At 43.6% G+C, this 14,918-nt stretch overlaps 1 protein-coding gene across 4 annotated transcripts in view; it reads right to left on the bottom strand.

The window, feature by feature from the left end:
• The window catches only part of Stk39 (serine/threonine kinase 39), a 267,625-nt gene that overhangs the window by 97,824 nt on the left and 154,883 nt on the right, over positions 1-14,918 (bottom strand). For all 4 annotated transcript variants that reach the window (XM_085681003.2, XM_048426001.3, XM_085681007.2 and 1 more), the window contains exons 11-14: positions 13,063-13,185; positions 12,944-12,973; positions 7,093-7,155; positions 4,006-4,073 (exon numbers count right to left, since the gene is read on the bottom strand). In XM_085681003.2, the coding sequence (XP_085537129.2) occupies positions 4,006-4,073; positions 7,093-7,155; positions 12,944-12,973; positions 13,063-13,185 (284 nt within the window). The remainder of the gene's footprint in view (positions 1-4,005; positions 4,074-7,092; positions 7,156-12,943; positions 12,974-13,062; positions 13,186-14,918) is intronic.

Raw genomic sequence — 14,918 nt, forward strand, 5'->3', positions numbered from 1 at the left:
TTTCAACTTGGCAATCAAGCTAGAATTACTGGAAAAGAACCTCAATTAAGAAAAAGCTTCCCAAACTGAGTCTGCTGATGCACACCTTTAATCCCAGCACTTGGGAGTAAGTTCCAGGACAGCCAGTGCTACATAGTATGACCATGTCTCAAACAACAACAATGGTGGCTGGGGGGCAGGGGGAGGGCGTGGCTCTACCACATTTCCACAGGTAAATCTGCACAGATTTTTTGAATAACAATTGATGAGGGAGGGCCCAGGTCACTGTGGGTGGTGCCACCCCCTTTGCAAGTGGCCTTTTTCCATATAGAAAAACAGGTTGAGCAAGCCATGAGGATCAAGCCAGTAAGTAGCACTCCTCCATGGCTTCTGTTTCAGTTCCTGGCTCCATGTTCCTGCCTTGGCTTCCCTCAGGGGACTATGACTCTTAGATAAATATGTAAGCCAAATAAATCCTTTCCTCTAGAAGTTGCTTTTGGTCATGGTGTCTTATTATAACAATAGAAACCCTAACCAAGACACACCTCCCTCCTTCCCAGTCTTTGGATTCTTACCTTGGCATCGAGTCTTTCTGCCCTCCTTTCCTCTGTCTCCCATTGTTTCTTAGATGCTGTTAGCCACACTTAACAGCTTTACATGTCAAGCATCAAAAGTTTCAAAGTCAGTTCCTGAGCCCAGGCCCTGAAAGCATACACCCTGTCTCCATCTTAGGCTTAAAAGCTATCTTACAGCAAAGACAAGGCAGGTTCATTCCTATTTATGATTAAATCTGTTTTGCAAGGATTGGGCTATGCCCCACCTGTAACCTTAACTACAAAGGGTTCTTTACTGCCCGTTCCAGGAAATGACAATCATGTCTTTGTTTCAAAAAGTTGTAATGGCCATCTTGCAACACCACCTATGGTTGAAAAGACTGCTATGACCACCTGTTGGTAAGACTACCTTGCAACCATGTCTTTGTTTCAAGAGATAGTTGTGACTAATTTTATACTTATGTTCTGCTCCACCACCACCCCCCACCTATTTTGCCTATCAAATCCCCCATTTGGAAATCCTCTACCCCTGAGCTATAAAAACTTTGTCTTTCTCATGTCCAGTGCTAGCCTTTTGAACCTTACCTTTAGGGGAATAAAGCCTATGTACACCAAAAAGCTTTTAGAGATAAAGCAAAGAAAAACCAGCCTACAATCCATGACCCCACAGAACACAGACAACAAATAGAACCCTAAGAGAAACATATATGGGTCTAATCTACACGAGAAGTAGAAAAATACAAGATCTCCTGAGTAAATTGGGAGCATGGGGATCATGGGAGAGGGCATAAGGGGAGGGCAGAGAAAGGGAGGGGAGTGAAGAAAAATACACAACTCATAAATAAAACAATTTTTAAAACGGCTTCCTTTAATTAATTTGGCCATGATGATTCGGTGGTCTTTGTCCTTACATCTTTGGGATTGAGAGCATCTAAACACCTACTTGGCACATGTACATTGACATCTGATAGGCTGAATAGGCCTCACCTCATGTCCCCAAAGCAAAACTCTTGATTCTACCCAAACCTGAAACTCTAACTCTCTTATCAATCTCAAGAAATAAAGATTATGACTCCACTAATAACATTTTAAGCCAAAGTCTAGATTAATCCTTAAGAATTTTCTCCAAAGAGGATCTTACTGGATCCATTAGTCACCACCCTGGTCTGACCAGTCTAATGAATGCAGTCACCTCCTGAGGGGCTCTGTTTGTGATGCTGCAGAGTCTCTGTGTGGTCTGTAACTCTGTATGTGTGGCCTGTGAATGACCTTCACCTCACAAGTCCGCCTGACTCCCATCTGTCCCTGCATCATCTCTACCCTCCCGGACCTAGAACTCACTATATCATGCAAGGGCATTCCCTGGGCCTGGCTCTAGTCATTCAGCTACTGTACCAGCTGAGGCAGTACAGGCCTCAGGCAGGCTCCATCTCCCATTAGACAGACAACCCGAGAAAGAAGTCCACATGCCCAGGCACATCACAAAAACACAATATGGAACTCCCTTTAAACCCACGAGCCCTATAGAAACATTCTTTAGAGCTCCTGCTGCAGCGGCTTCTTTGTTCCACACGACCCTGCCCCTGTCCCACCAAGTCTGCCCTTTTGTCTACAAGGTCCTTGGCCCAGCAAGAGTCCCTGCTCCTGTACTGAGGAGATCCATCAAGAGGATTAAGTGTGTGCCAGCCCGGCTGGACGGTCCCAGAAACAGAGTACAGGCCCCCTCCATCTCCCTAAACATTTCCATTCAGCGGGGTGTCTCCCCAGCTACTGGCTTTCTCTAGTTACCCCATTCCATCTTGCCCCCAAGCACTCCTTTCCATCTGTGGGGTCCTTAGATCCACCAACACAGCCTGCTTCAGGGCAGAGGGGAACTGAGAGCCAGCTCCAATGCTGAGGGGTCCTAAGAGAGGGCAGACCAAGAAAATCCCCCAAGTACACAGTCAGTCACAGCAAAGATTGGACCAAGAGGCCAAGACTCTACTGGCTGCATTTGAAGGAAGAGATGGGCAGGTGCCAATGCAAGAATTCCTCCAACAACCTGAAAAGCAACATGACAACACCAGAATCCAGTGAACATGCAACAGGAAGACTTGAACACCCTACTCCATAAGTAGTAGAAGAAATTGACTTTAAAAGTAACATTATGAAAATAATAGAGGCCCTTAAACAGGATGCTTAAAGAAATTGCAAGAGAAGACAAAAAGTTAGAAGAAATTAATAAATCCCTCAAAGATACCCAAGAAAACCAAGAAAAAGCAATCAAACAGGTAATGGAAATAGTTCAAGTCTTGAAGACCAAAATGGAGGCAATAAAGAAAACACAATAACATATATACCAACATCCCCTTCCTTTCTTTTCATTTGATGTAGGTTTTTCTTTCAGAAAACTGGATCCACAATGGATGGAATTTGAATATTTAAATCTCCACTCTGGTTCCAAAGGCAAAAGCAAGGACGGTCGACAACATTCTTTGGCGGTTGCTAAATCACTAATCGAACATCTTCCTCAAAGTTATTGTGCTGAAGCAGCTTCCCCCCTTGGCTATAAAGTCCACTCTACATGTCACCACGTACTCCTTTGGGGTCCCACTGCAGACTGTCCTCAACCTAAGAAGAACCGTGATCACGGCATCTCTTCCCGCTGACTACGTCAGCTCTGTGAGTTGGGAACCAACCTTGAGTTTCACTACACACCCATTTTCCTAGCCACACCTGTGAACAAGTCCATTAACCACACACCACACACTTTATGTATGTAACTTTCGGGAGAGCACATGGTTCTCCTTTAAACCCCTTCAGAAACGTGACAGCATTCTGATTGACCTAGTAAAGTGGGCTGTCTGCAATTAAGCCCAGCCAATTTTCTCTTCTCTTGAGATACTACATCCTTAACAAAGAACACCTGCACAGATAGACCTTCAAGTTGAAGAGAGTCTTTAAATAGAAACAGCTTTCATTCACCAGGCTATGGACTGTCAGGCGCCATATTTGTATCCATTTTCTAGAAGAATGAAAGTGCTTTCAAAATATATCTGTCATTTCTCCACAGTGGCTGATCAAACCTGCCACTGACAAATGTTCTGAACAGGCAACTTGTAGTACAAGCATGGTTTATTTCTGTCAGAAACTGACTGCTGGAGTGTGGAAGAAACTCATTAAAAATCTCTTACTGTGATCTTACATTGTTAAAAAGAGAAAGAAAGAACGATAAAGAAAAGGCAAGGGAAAATATAATGGAGGGCACACAGCCTACAGCTGCTCTCAAATGGTGTTTCTCTTATTAATCACTTTGTAAGGAATGAAAGGAGTGTAATTAACTCCGGGAATATGGCATATACTGTTGTTTGGGAAAATCACATAAGTTAACAATTTCATCTTATCCTAATATTATGAAAAGCTAAAGCAGGAGGTCAGAATACTGTACCGGAGGAAAAACAAATGATGCAAAATAGGGAGTAATGGCATTTACCTTAATCTTAAAACAAGGTTGACTGCACAAGGACCTTCTCTGTAGTCTTCGTTAGCATTGGGTTGGCCCTTTGAAAACAAAATGACAGACAATGTTTTATGCTTTCTTGGGAAAAGGATGAATACATAAAATCACAGTATCCCTTGATTCCTATATCTTTTTCTGGAAACTTCAAAATCGGTGCTTATCCCAGAAGGTCTTCTTTGGCTTCACAACACCTTTGCAGAGGACCAGAAAGCTGCTTAACTAACATCACGACTGTGGGGGCCAATGCGTCAGACAGACAGCCTCAGTCCGAAGGGGGATGCTGTGAGTGGAGGGTATTACTGCAGCTAGTCCAGATTACAGCATCCACCTAAAGTGGTCCAGAGCAAAGGGCCAACATCCACTGGTCTGTGGAGATGCACAAAGGTAAGGATGCTTGTCGGGGGGATGGTTGCGACACTTGAAATTCCAGCATTCAGGCCGTGGCAGCAGGAGGAATGCAAGTTTAAGTACAGCTTACACTACATAGCAAGAATCTGTCTCAAAAAAGCAAGAGCTAGGGATATGGCTCAGTGACAGAACACTAGACTGCCATGCATAAGGTGCTGAGTTCTATCTGCAGACTCTACCTGGTGGGGTGGGGTGGGAGTTAGGTACATTAACTGTGAGCATCAGAGGTGAACACAGATTAGTCAACACTGGTCCTCACTGCCCTTCTCAGCTCTCATCTTGGTACAAATCATCCATCACGGATGCCTCTGTGACATTCTAGTCCTATGAACACCTGGGCTGGATCATACCTCCTTGTTGAAAAAGAAAAAAAAAACACAGGAAAAAGAAAAGATTTCAAGTACAGTTTGGCTCTGCTGGTAACCTGCTGTGCAAGCACCATGGGCCGGTAATTCTCAGAGCCTGTTGTTTCATTTAGAAAACAGGTAAGCCACCTGTCTCAAAAGGCTGGGAAAATAAGAGATGTCAAAGTGAGCCATAAATTATAAAATGTTAATCAATACTGTCCCCTTTTCCTGTTTACTTCCTTTGCTTTCGGACCCACACATCCCCCTAGCTTGTCTTTTATGGTGAGGCTGATCCCGACAGTTAGTTCACCTCAGGGTCTTTCGCTGAACTGGATGCTAAGAATGTAACGATCGAAACTGAACCCTGCTTCTGTCTCTGAGCAGCTGCGTGGCCCTGCGCAAACCACTTAACCTCTGGATGTCTTTCTATAGCTATAAATGACAAGGACTAGTGATGAGACCTCAGGGAGGCTTCCCAGGGTCCTGAAACCCCTCTGGACCAACACCTCCTCTACTTACAGCTGCTCCAGAACACACAGAAGCAGGCAATCAGAGTACCTGATCCGATCCCTGGGCCCTGTATCTACGTCCTTCCCTCGGCAGCTTCACCGCCCAACGCAATCACAGCACGGGCCCCTCCACCACACACCTGTTATGAGTATGCATTATACATGTGCTGCACAGTCACTGGACTGCTATTTTAATAAGACAAGTTGTAGAGATGAATTGGCCCATAAAATTCAATGATAAAAGAATCACCAAGAGAGGTTATAGAAATTCAATCAGAAGCAAGGAAGGAAAGAATCAATTAACCATGGTATTTGGTAGCTAGAGTTTAATAGACTTAGGAGTCATTTTCTTTGCGCCCATGGTACCAGTGATTTCGGAGGCACTTGGGCAATCTATTCCTTTCTGAAAAGTCTGTTATTGGGGGGTGAACATTTTGCAAAGGATGGTTAATAATAGTGATGTTCTATTTCTTCATATCAACCTAAAATAATGGTTTCTTTTGTTTTTGAGCCCTTGATCTGGGAGCACTATCCTGAAGTGTCTGCCTAAAACTCTTGAGTTTCACCTAATGTTTGGCTGTGGGCCTCTGCAGCTATCTCTATCAGTTCCTGGATGGAACCTCTTTCATAAAAACTGGGCTAGGCACTAATCTGAGTGTAGCAGAATATCATTAGGAATTCTCTCTCTCTCTCTCTCTTCCAATCATGTTTGGTTCTATCTTAGGTCTCTTGAGTTATCTAGCCTCCGGTTCCGGGCCATTAAGGCAGTGTCAGATGGTGTAGGAGGTCCTTCTGTTTATGTGTTGCTTTCATTGACTGAATAAAGAAACTGCCTTATTAGCCTTTCGATAGGGCAGAACTTAGGTAGGTGGAGTAGACAGAACTGAATGTTGGGAAGAAGAGCAGAGTCAGACAGACGCCATGGATCTCCTGCCTGGGACGGACTCTGGTTAGAATCTTGCTGGTAAGCCACAGTCAGATGGCAATACACAGACTAATGAAAATGGGTTAAATTAAGATGCAAGAATTAGCCAATAAGAAGTTAGAGCTAATGGGCCAGGCAATGTTTAAATGAATACAGTTTCTGTGTGATTATTCTGGGTGTAAGCTAACTAGGTGGACAGGATGAAAAGCAGGCTCGCTCCTCCTGTAACAGTCAGATGTGAGCTCCCTCTCATTGCATTGACCTGAAGTTGGACCAGTCATTGGTAGGCCATTCCCAGAAACTCTACAACAGCACATCTTCCAAGAAGGACAAATTGTAGACAGAAGGTTTTGTGGCTGGCTTGATGTCCCAGTCCCACCTTTGGAAGCCTCACCTGGTTACAGAACATGGCGGTTTCAGGCTCTGTGTCCCGTTACTAGGAGTCCTCGCTAGGGTCACCCTCGTAGATTCCAGGGAATTTCTACTGCACTGGGTTTCCATATCGCCCCCCAAATGCTCCCCAATTCCAGTCATTTCTTCTAGTACTCTCTTTCCCTCCATCACCCCTGTCTGATCCCTCCTGTTCCGCCTCCAGTCTTGATATAAGGGTTTGTGTCTACTCTTTCTGTAACCTGCTATGTCAAGTTCAGTTGCTCTCCCTGGGAGGCCTGTTCCTTTGTGAAGGGAAATGGAGAAGGAGTGGATCTGGAGAAGAGAGAAGGTTGTGGAGGGAGGGGGAGGAGTGGACAATGGAGAAACTACAGTTAGAATGTAATGTATGAAAGAAGAATACAGACAAAATAAATATTTCTTGAATTTCTCTACGAAGTTATCTACAAAGCAAACACAAACAATTGGCAGAGGAACCCACCTGAGAGTCGTGCACAGAGAGGGACTGTATTTGCTCGGGGATGCCACCAGCATTTACGGAGATCTGTTAAGAAAACTGACGTTATGACAAAAGGAAGCCAGAGGGAGACGTCAGTCATTAGGAGGCTATTCCTGACAATCAGTGATGGACCATTTCAGAAGACGTTAAGCAGCAAGAGATGCTGTTGACCACCCATACCCTCCAAGGCCCTCCTTGATCAACCATTCAGAATCTCATGGAGAAGGGAGAGAATCTGTCTTTAACAGATTCTGGGGAGACCCACAGGTTTATGAGAAACAATGGGCTTTAAAGTAACAACTTGATATTGTAGTATCATTTCACCCAACTATCCATTAACAAAAGGATATGAAGAGTCAGAAAAACCTGCCTTGTACATCACTACTTTGGATAATTTTCACCATTGTATAAACAAGCAAGTGTAGAGAAAAAACAACAACAAAGCCCTGTTGGAGAAATCCAACAGGGAAACTTTTCACTCAGGATTTCTGTTCTGGTCCTAAGGTATTTCTGCCTCAAGCTCTACATCTATGAACTCCACCCTGGAGCATAAACGTTGAGAGGCAGTCAACAACAGCAACAAAACACAGCACACTCAAGGAGAATCAGCGGTGAAAACCAATGAGTGGGTCTTGTTTCTAACTTATTACCAACACTATGATCATCAGAAATCTTCGCAGTGAGCATGGTCTAAAATCTAAGAGTATAGAATTCCAAACTGATGAGTAGGTCTTGTTTCTAACTTACTACCAACACTATGGTCATCAGAAATCTTCGCAGTGAGCATGGTCTAAAATCTAAGAGTATAGAATTCCTGCTCTCTGCGCTTACTCAAAAATAACTTCATTTATACTGAAGTGACAGGGCAAAGAGCTGCAATTAATGCCTCTGACTCATTCTGAAATGCATGGAAAAGTAAAGGTGGGAAATTGGATAAATGTGGGAAATGCATCTAGGAAAGCAACTGTAATAACAGCCAAATCATGGTGCTAGGTCTGTCACCAAGAAGTGCTTTAATGTTGCTGTATATTTGAAAAGTTCTATAACAATATGTTGGTGAAAAAATGACTTAACTTTAATTTTAAATTGTTTTAATTTAATTTTAAACTGTTTTTTTAATTAACTGCCAGATAGTGGTGGCACATGCCTTTAATCCCAGCACTTTTGATGTAGAATCAGGAAGAAACCCTGTCAAGAAAAGACAAAGAAGAGGAAGAAGAAGGAGAAGGAGGGGGAGGAGGGAGAGGAGGGGGAGGAGGGGGAGGAGGGGGGATGAGGAGGAGGAAAGGTGGGGTAACAATCTAAGCTAATCTATAGCCACTACCCAGCAGAGGACCAGGCCCTCTACCAAATACCCCTTTGAAGAATCATGCAGGATGATCCACAATCTGCACACCCTTCCCTGCTACCTTGTTTCTGGAACATCATTAGAAAAGAGAGGTAGTGAGTCAGCTGGATTGGACAAAGGGGCCACACACCTTGCAACTTCCCATGTCGATAGAACCCTGCATGTCATGAAGAAGCCACTCCCACTGGCACAGGACATGGGCCTCCTCCAAACATGCTGGGGAGCTCAGAGTGAGAAAGCGGTTCCCTATTCAAAATATATGCACTAACAATAAGGTTCAGGCCCACTGTCACCGCTATGGACCCACCCTATGAAGTTAGACCACAGCCACAGCCACAGCCACCTTAGACTGAAACCCGACAAGAAAGCTGACAGGGTGAGAAACAGTCACAGTCACCCTCAACAATATAAAAATATACAGAAAATGTGTTGGCTTGCTTTCCTTTAAACAATTTTGCTACAAGAGAGTACTTGAGTGAGCAAGCATTTTGACAGGAAGGAGAAGGAAAATAAGAAATGAATTTTGGATACTCCTCTGGAAATAGACACTGATAGGGACCTCAGACCTGATAAAAGAGAGGTAAACACTTCAGCGCTGAAACAAAACAAAACCAAAAGTAAAAAAAAAAAGAGAGAGAGAGAGAGAGAGAGAGAGAGAGGCATTGCCTGCTTCCACCTTCTGATAGAGCTGTTGCCTTCTCTCTTTCTATTTTAAATAACACTGCAGTCAAACGCAATGTGCTGTGTTGGATTGTGAGCCCACAGAGCAGACAGAGGACATCAGTGGACACATTGGTGAAATCCAATGGAATTCTGAAGCTTAGCTGATAACAACACAGCAGAATCCATTTTCAAGTACTGATAAATATACCCAGATTATGTGAAAAATAACAGAGGAAAACTACACGAGGCGTCTGCCATCTTTGCAGTGTTTCTACAAATGGAAAATTATTTTAAACCAATAAACAGGTGTTTGGAAGCGCGGGAGATTTCTGATCACAGGGCTGACTTTGGTCACAAGTACTCTGGAGGGCTGTCACCTACTCTAAACCACAGCTGCTGGACACCGAGGCTGTGTAGCCTATGGCAGACAGGGTTCAGCATACTATGCTCAGGAAGACATCAGGCCTTTCTCTGCCTTTTCACGGTGGTGTAAAGCAGGCACATCTGAGAGCTGCCGACCATCAGAGAAACACCTTCCATCTGACCGGCTTTGAGAGCTGGTGGCAGTTTTAAAAACCATCGAGCAACAGAATACATTTAATCTTCACATTGTGTTTAATCTCTAATTAAACCTCACCAAATTAATTTGATCTAAATCCACACTGAAAAGCCGTTCTGATGAGAATAGATCTTATTCTATAAGGATCGCAGAGCCGGCAAAGAGGGTTCATAGTTATCCTAGACTGAGCGGGGAGACCCTTCAACATCCTTTCTGTACGGTCCACATAGCTCAAGGCAAAGACAAGTTTTCAGCTGATTGGGGAAATGTTTCCTTCTCTTATTATTTACTTATTTGTTAATTCTAGAAAGGCAGATATCAAAGCAGAAGCTTCAGGAACTTAGACCCAGAACCTTCTATCGGATGCCATTCTGTGCATTGGAATTCAGAGGGACATCTGTGGTTTTCCTAGTAAGTCTAGATTCTAGTCACAAATAAGAATCATGGAAGAAGACTTGGAAAAACCCGAGTTGCCCAGACCTAACCACGAGCACCAAATTCAACTCTAAGGGCGAGGCCTGAGAATCACTTCATGGTTTCCAAGGTTTTGCTTGCCCTGATTGGCAGTAAATCTCTTCCTATCGCCTAACTGATGTGTGGCTTTTAACAGGATCTATTTAAACAAGAGTCTTGGTGAAAGTCTTCTTCAGGTAAATGAAACCAAAGAGAGCTAGATTTAAAGATAAAATTGACTTCATTTTTCAAATAGAAAATCAAGAGTGAAACAAAAGTGACAGAGTCACGTGACCAGTCCTTACCTCAGAGTCTGACACAAAGTGCCAGGGTCACATGACAAGCACTTAGAGTCTAACAAAAAGTGACAGGATCATGTGACAAATCCTTACCTCAGTGTCTGACAAAAAGTGACAGGGTCATGTGACTAGTCCTTACCTCAGACTGACAAAAAGCAACAGGGTCACCTGACAAGCACTTAGAGTCTAACAAAGAGTGACAGGGTCATGTGACAAGTCCTTACCTCAGTGCCTGACAAAAAGTGACAGGGTCACGCGACCAGTCCTTACCTCAGAGTCTGACAGAAAGAAACTCCAAACCACTTCTCAAGAGAAAATCAACAACATAAAATAACTGGGCATTTTAGATAAGATTTACGAGCTGGGAAACACTCCCTAAAAAGCCAGTCCTTGCCCAGGCCTTCCATGACTCAACTCCTTCCCAAAGATGAGAAACTCCACAGAAAGCAGGCATTCTTCTTTCTGTGCATAAATCCCACGGTGTCTAACACAGTTCCAAGCCGACGTGAGGTATGGGTTCAGTTTTTGATCAATTAATTCTCTCTAGTTCTAATATTAGTATTGCTGTTAATGAACTTTGGTCTCCAGGGACGTCTGTCTCCAAGAACAAGATGATAAATAAGAGGATTATCCATTTGCTCCAAATTATTAATTACTAGTGGGTAAGTTTCCCAGAAGATCATTATTTTTTAAAAACTGGGCCAATTTTGCAAAGTGCTGGTCTGTAAGTTTCATGCTAATTGTGATAACGCTGAAAGCTGAAAAGTCCATATTGGAAATTCTTTCCAAGTAGAACCTCCAACTGTGGCCCAAGAGCTACCTTTCCCTCAAAACCCCACTGACAAGAACCAACCCCGGCCTTCCTGGCCTTCCTGATCTTCTCCAGCAGAGCTGGAATGTGCTACCTTAGCCTGCTGAGGATGTCCTGTGGCCTCTCCCAAACAAAGCTCTCATAAAAGGTCACATCTTACTCTATCTAAGCATGGTAGTACCAAAGATGCTTTTGCTCAACTTCAACTACATAATGTCTTGTGACCTTTTATCCCCATTCTGACTGAAGAAATATGATAGCCTATTCATATCTGTTTTATGTTTTTTCTCCAGTGCCTGGATATCCAAGTACATATATCCAGAATGTAACGGAGACAACCACATAAATAAAATATTGCCCTGGTTTCTAGTCAACAAGGACTGAACTACACACTCTTTTAGTCAATGACAGTGTTTAAAGCATCTTAACTGTTCTATATGGAAGCAGAGCTCAGGTTTTCAATTAGAGATAGTCTTAGATGCAAATGAAAAACCGGAGCTTTGTGCTTTTCTCTAGTCACAATGGGAAAGTAGGCAGGAGAGGGTAGAGTTCATCATACCTGGCTAAGATTATTCTAAAATCCCAATATAACGTGTTACCTAGTACATCCCATGTTAGATGGTTCACCACTGTTCCTAGGTGAAGAAAAACATCCTTGAGTAATGTTTGCGTTTGGAAGCATGAAGAGAGCGTAGTGCCCAGAACAGGCAGGAGAGAAGGGAGGGTCTGAAGGAGAGCCAACACTGGTGGGCCGACAAATCCCAGGAGCCTTTCACCATGGTGAGATGAGGGAGCAGAGTGGTCAGAAAGGCCAGGTGGAACAGTGGCTTGTGGCTCAGCTACGGGTTTACTAAAAGCACAGCTAGCGACTGCTACAACGCTTCAAACCCAATGTAAGATTCACAACACTTAGTGAAAAGGAAATATCTGCTACTTAAAAAAAGAAGTCTGGATGGGTATCATTCTAGGCTAAAGTTTTCATGTTTTGTAATGAGGCTGAGCAAGGTACATATTAATTGCTTACTAACTCTGTTTAGCCCCAGGAACTATTTAAATATTCTCAAATTTGCTCTATGAGTATTAGCATGCTATAGCCACCATTCGACATTATGATAATTAATCAAATGGAGGAAGTAAAATCTGATCTTAGTAAAAAGATGACCAGTTCTCAGAGAAGTCGTTAAGAGTGTTTCTTGCTTACCTAAGTCATCCAGATATTTTAAAGGTCAAGAGTCATTCAACCTGGAGTGTAGATCACTCAATGTCTGCTTTTTTCCTTCATGAATTAAAATACGAAGTAAACTGTACCTATATGCTTCCAGTAATCTCTAATAGTATAACACTACAAGCTAAAAACAAGTATCACCCTGTGAGGGCCAAGGATTCCACTGGGTGCTTTCCATGTGATTCTTGTCACCCTCTTGGCGACCTCAGGAGCACGATCATCCCACACCACTAGGGAGAGCAGAGGCTCAAAGAGTAGATTAATTTGTCATCATCTGAACAGACCAAGGTGACTCAGACAGAATCAGGACCCCCGAAACCTGGGTGCCTTCCCTTTCTCTCCTACTCCATGAGAGTTTGGGAACTGTCACCCAGATGGATCAGACCCGGATGCCCCAACAGGGAATGAAGGAATGAATAGGCAAATATGCAAATACACCCCGGGCATGCGTACATACATAACTGTCATTCCTCACCTCTGGGTTTTCTTCTTTCACTCTTCGTGACTGCAAAACAAGTACATGTCCGTTAACACACATGACACACTGCAGCAGCACAATGCACAGACTGCCCAGGGGTGGCCGTGGCCGTTTACCTTCTCTTGGGAGGCAGCTGCCTTCCCTTCCTCGCTCTTCTCATCCATCTCGTCGTCGCTCCACTCCCAATCTCCATCTTCAGTTTTATGGAGGTGACCGCTTGACCCAGGAACTCGTCTTACCTGAAACCAAACAAGCCATCTCTTCACTGGCTGAATGCACACAACACTCGCTGGTGCGGCTACCTGGGTTATACAGCATGCCTGAGGCGCGGGAAAGTAACCTGAGTGGTTATCAATCCACGGATAACTGGAAGGTAACAAAAGACCAATCGTCCTGCAGACTCCCACGCCCAACATCCTTCCAGAAATACTGTGTCCTTGAAACACATTTGTATCTCGGACAGAAGAAAACATTCTGAAGAATACCATACACATGAACCATTAAATATGGTTTTCACAAATACTTGGAAACTTTATTAGTTACCACACACATAATCACGAGCCAAGTTTCAAAACTGCCTAAGGAAATGCACCCAAGCACCACCTCACTGCTGAGTGACGGCAGAGAAATCTGGGTGCCTGGTGAGCCACACTAAACCAGAAGATGAGCAATCTAAAACCTCCAACCATGGAGCACATTTCCATATATTGCCACCTTGCTCTTTTCCAGCTCCTGACATCATCCTTGTGTTCCCATGGTTCTGTCTGACCTACCTGAGCAAAACGAAACAGCCTCAGACCAACCCTCACACACAGCTTTTCACACTGAAACTTGTGAGAAGAGGGAACACAGCATCTTCATCCTTGGCCTGGCCATGGCTTAGGTCTTAATCAGTTTTCCTCCCTTGTTGCCACTGGGGATGTGGGGTGTCAGGGTATGATACAGTCCGTAGGGCCTGTTTTCCAAATGTACTATATGGCTGGTCAGGAAAAGCTTTCAAAGGGGGAGGACAATGAAGAAAGAGCTGCCGACTACAGTCATTCGAGATGTAATTTAGCAAAGAATGTAACAGATGAACGCGGCGGGAACACAACAGCAGGCGATCCGCACATTCAGAGGAACTGCAAGTGGAAACGGACCTCAGAGACCATGTGTCCAACCCCTTCGTTTTACAAAAGCAGAGATGAAGGCCCAGAAAGCGACCCAAGAACAAACACCTGTCAGGACAAAAGTCACAGAAAAGAAGAAAGCCTCAGACGCCCATTCTCCCGATGTCACCAAAATCAGAAAGAAGCTGTCTAGGAAATGTCCCGTGAAGACTTAGAAAGGCTGTACTATGGGGTTGGGGAGACAGCTAACTGGGAAAAGCTCTTGCCTACTGATTACAAAGACCTAAATTCGATCCCCAGAGCTCACTGGCAAGCCAGCCAAGCCTATTTGGGGTGTTCCAGGCCAGAAAGATCCCGTCTTTAAAAAAAAATAAATAAATAAAGGTGGGCATCATTTAAGAAATGGTACCCATACCCATTATTATTTCCTAGCTTCCAAACATACATGTACACATACACACATGCACAACCTATGATGTAATGAAGACTAATTTTCTACAATGGAAACTATTTAGCCGTATCACAGCATGCCGTGAAAGCTTTAAAGAATTATGCCTCACATAAGCATGAAGACACAAGCGACATATATTTCAGCGATGACCTGGATTTGAGATCTAATCTGTAAGAGTGACTCTGACTGCCTGTTCTAAAAGATTTGAGCGCTAATACAGAAAATACAAATGAACTAAAAAGTTACTCATAATTGCAATTAACTTTTAAAAGATGTAGTCATTTTTATCACCTTTGAGATACTCAGTGAGCCACCTCCATGGTCAGCATAGATGTTTCCCCCACTTGGATTTGAATTGTTACAAAAAAAAAAAACCCTATTATGCTAGTGATTTTAATGGTTCTGATAGATG

Source organism: Myodes glareolus, chromosome 21 (genome assembly GCF_982192425.1).
Source record: "Myodes glareolus chromosome 21, mMyoGla1.1, whole genome shotgun sequence".
Lineage (NCBI taxonomy): Eukaryota > Metazoa > Chordata > Mammalia > Rodentia > Cricetidae > Myodes > Myodes glareolus.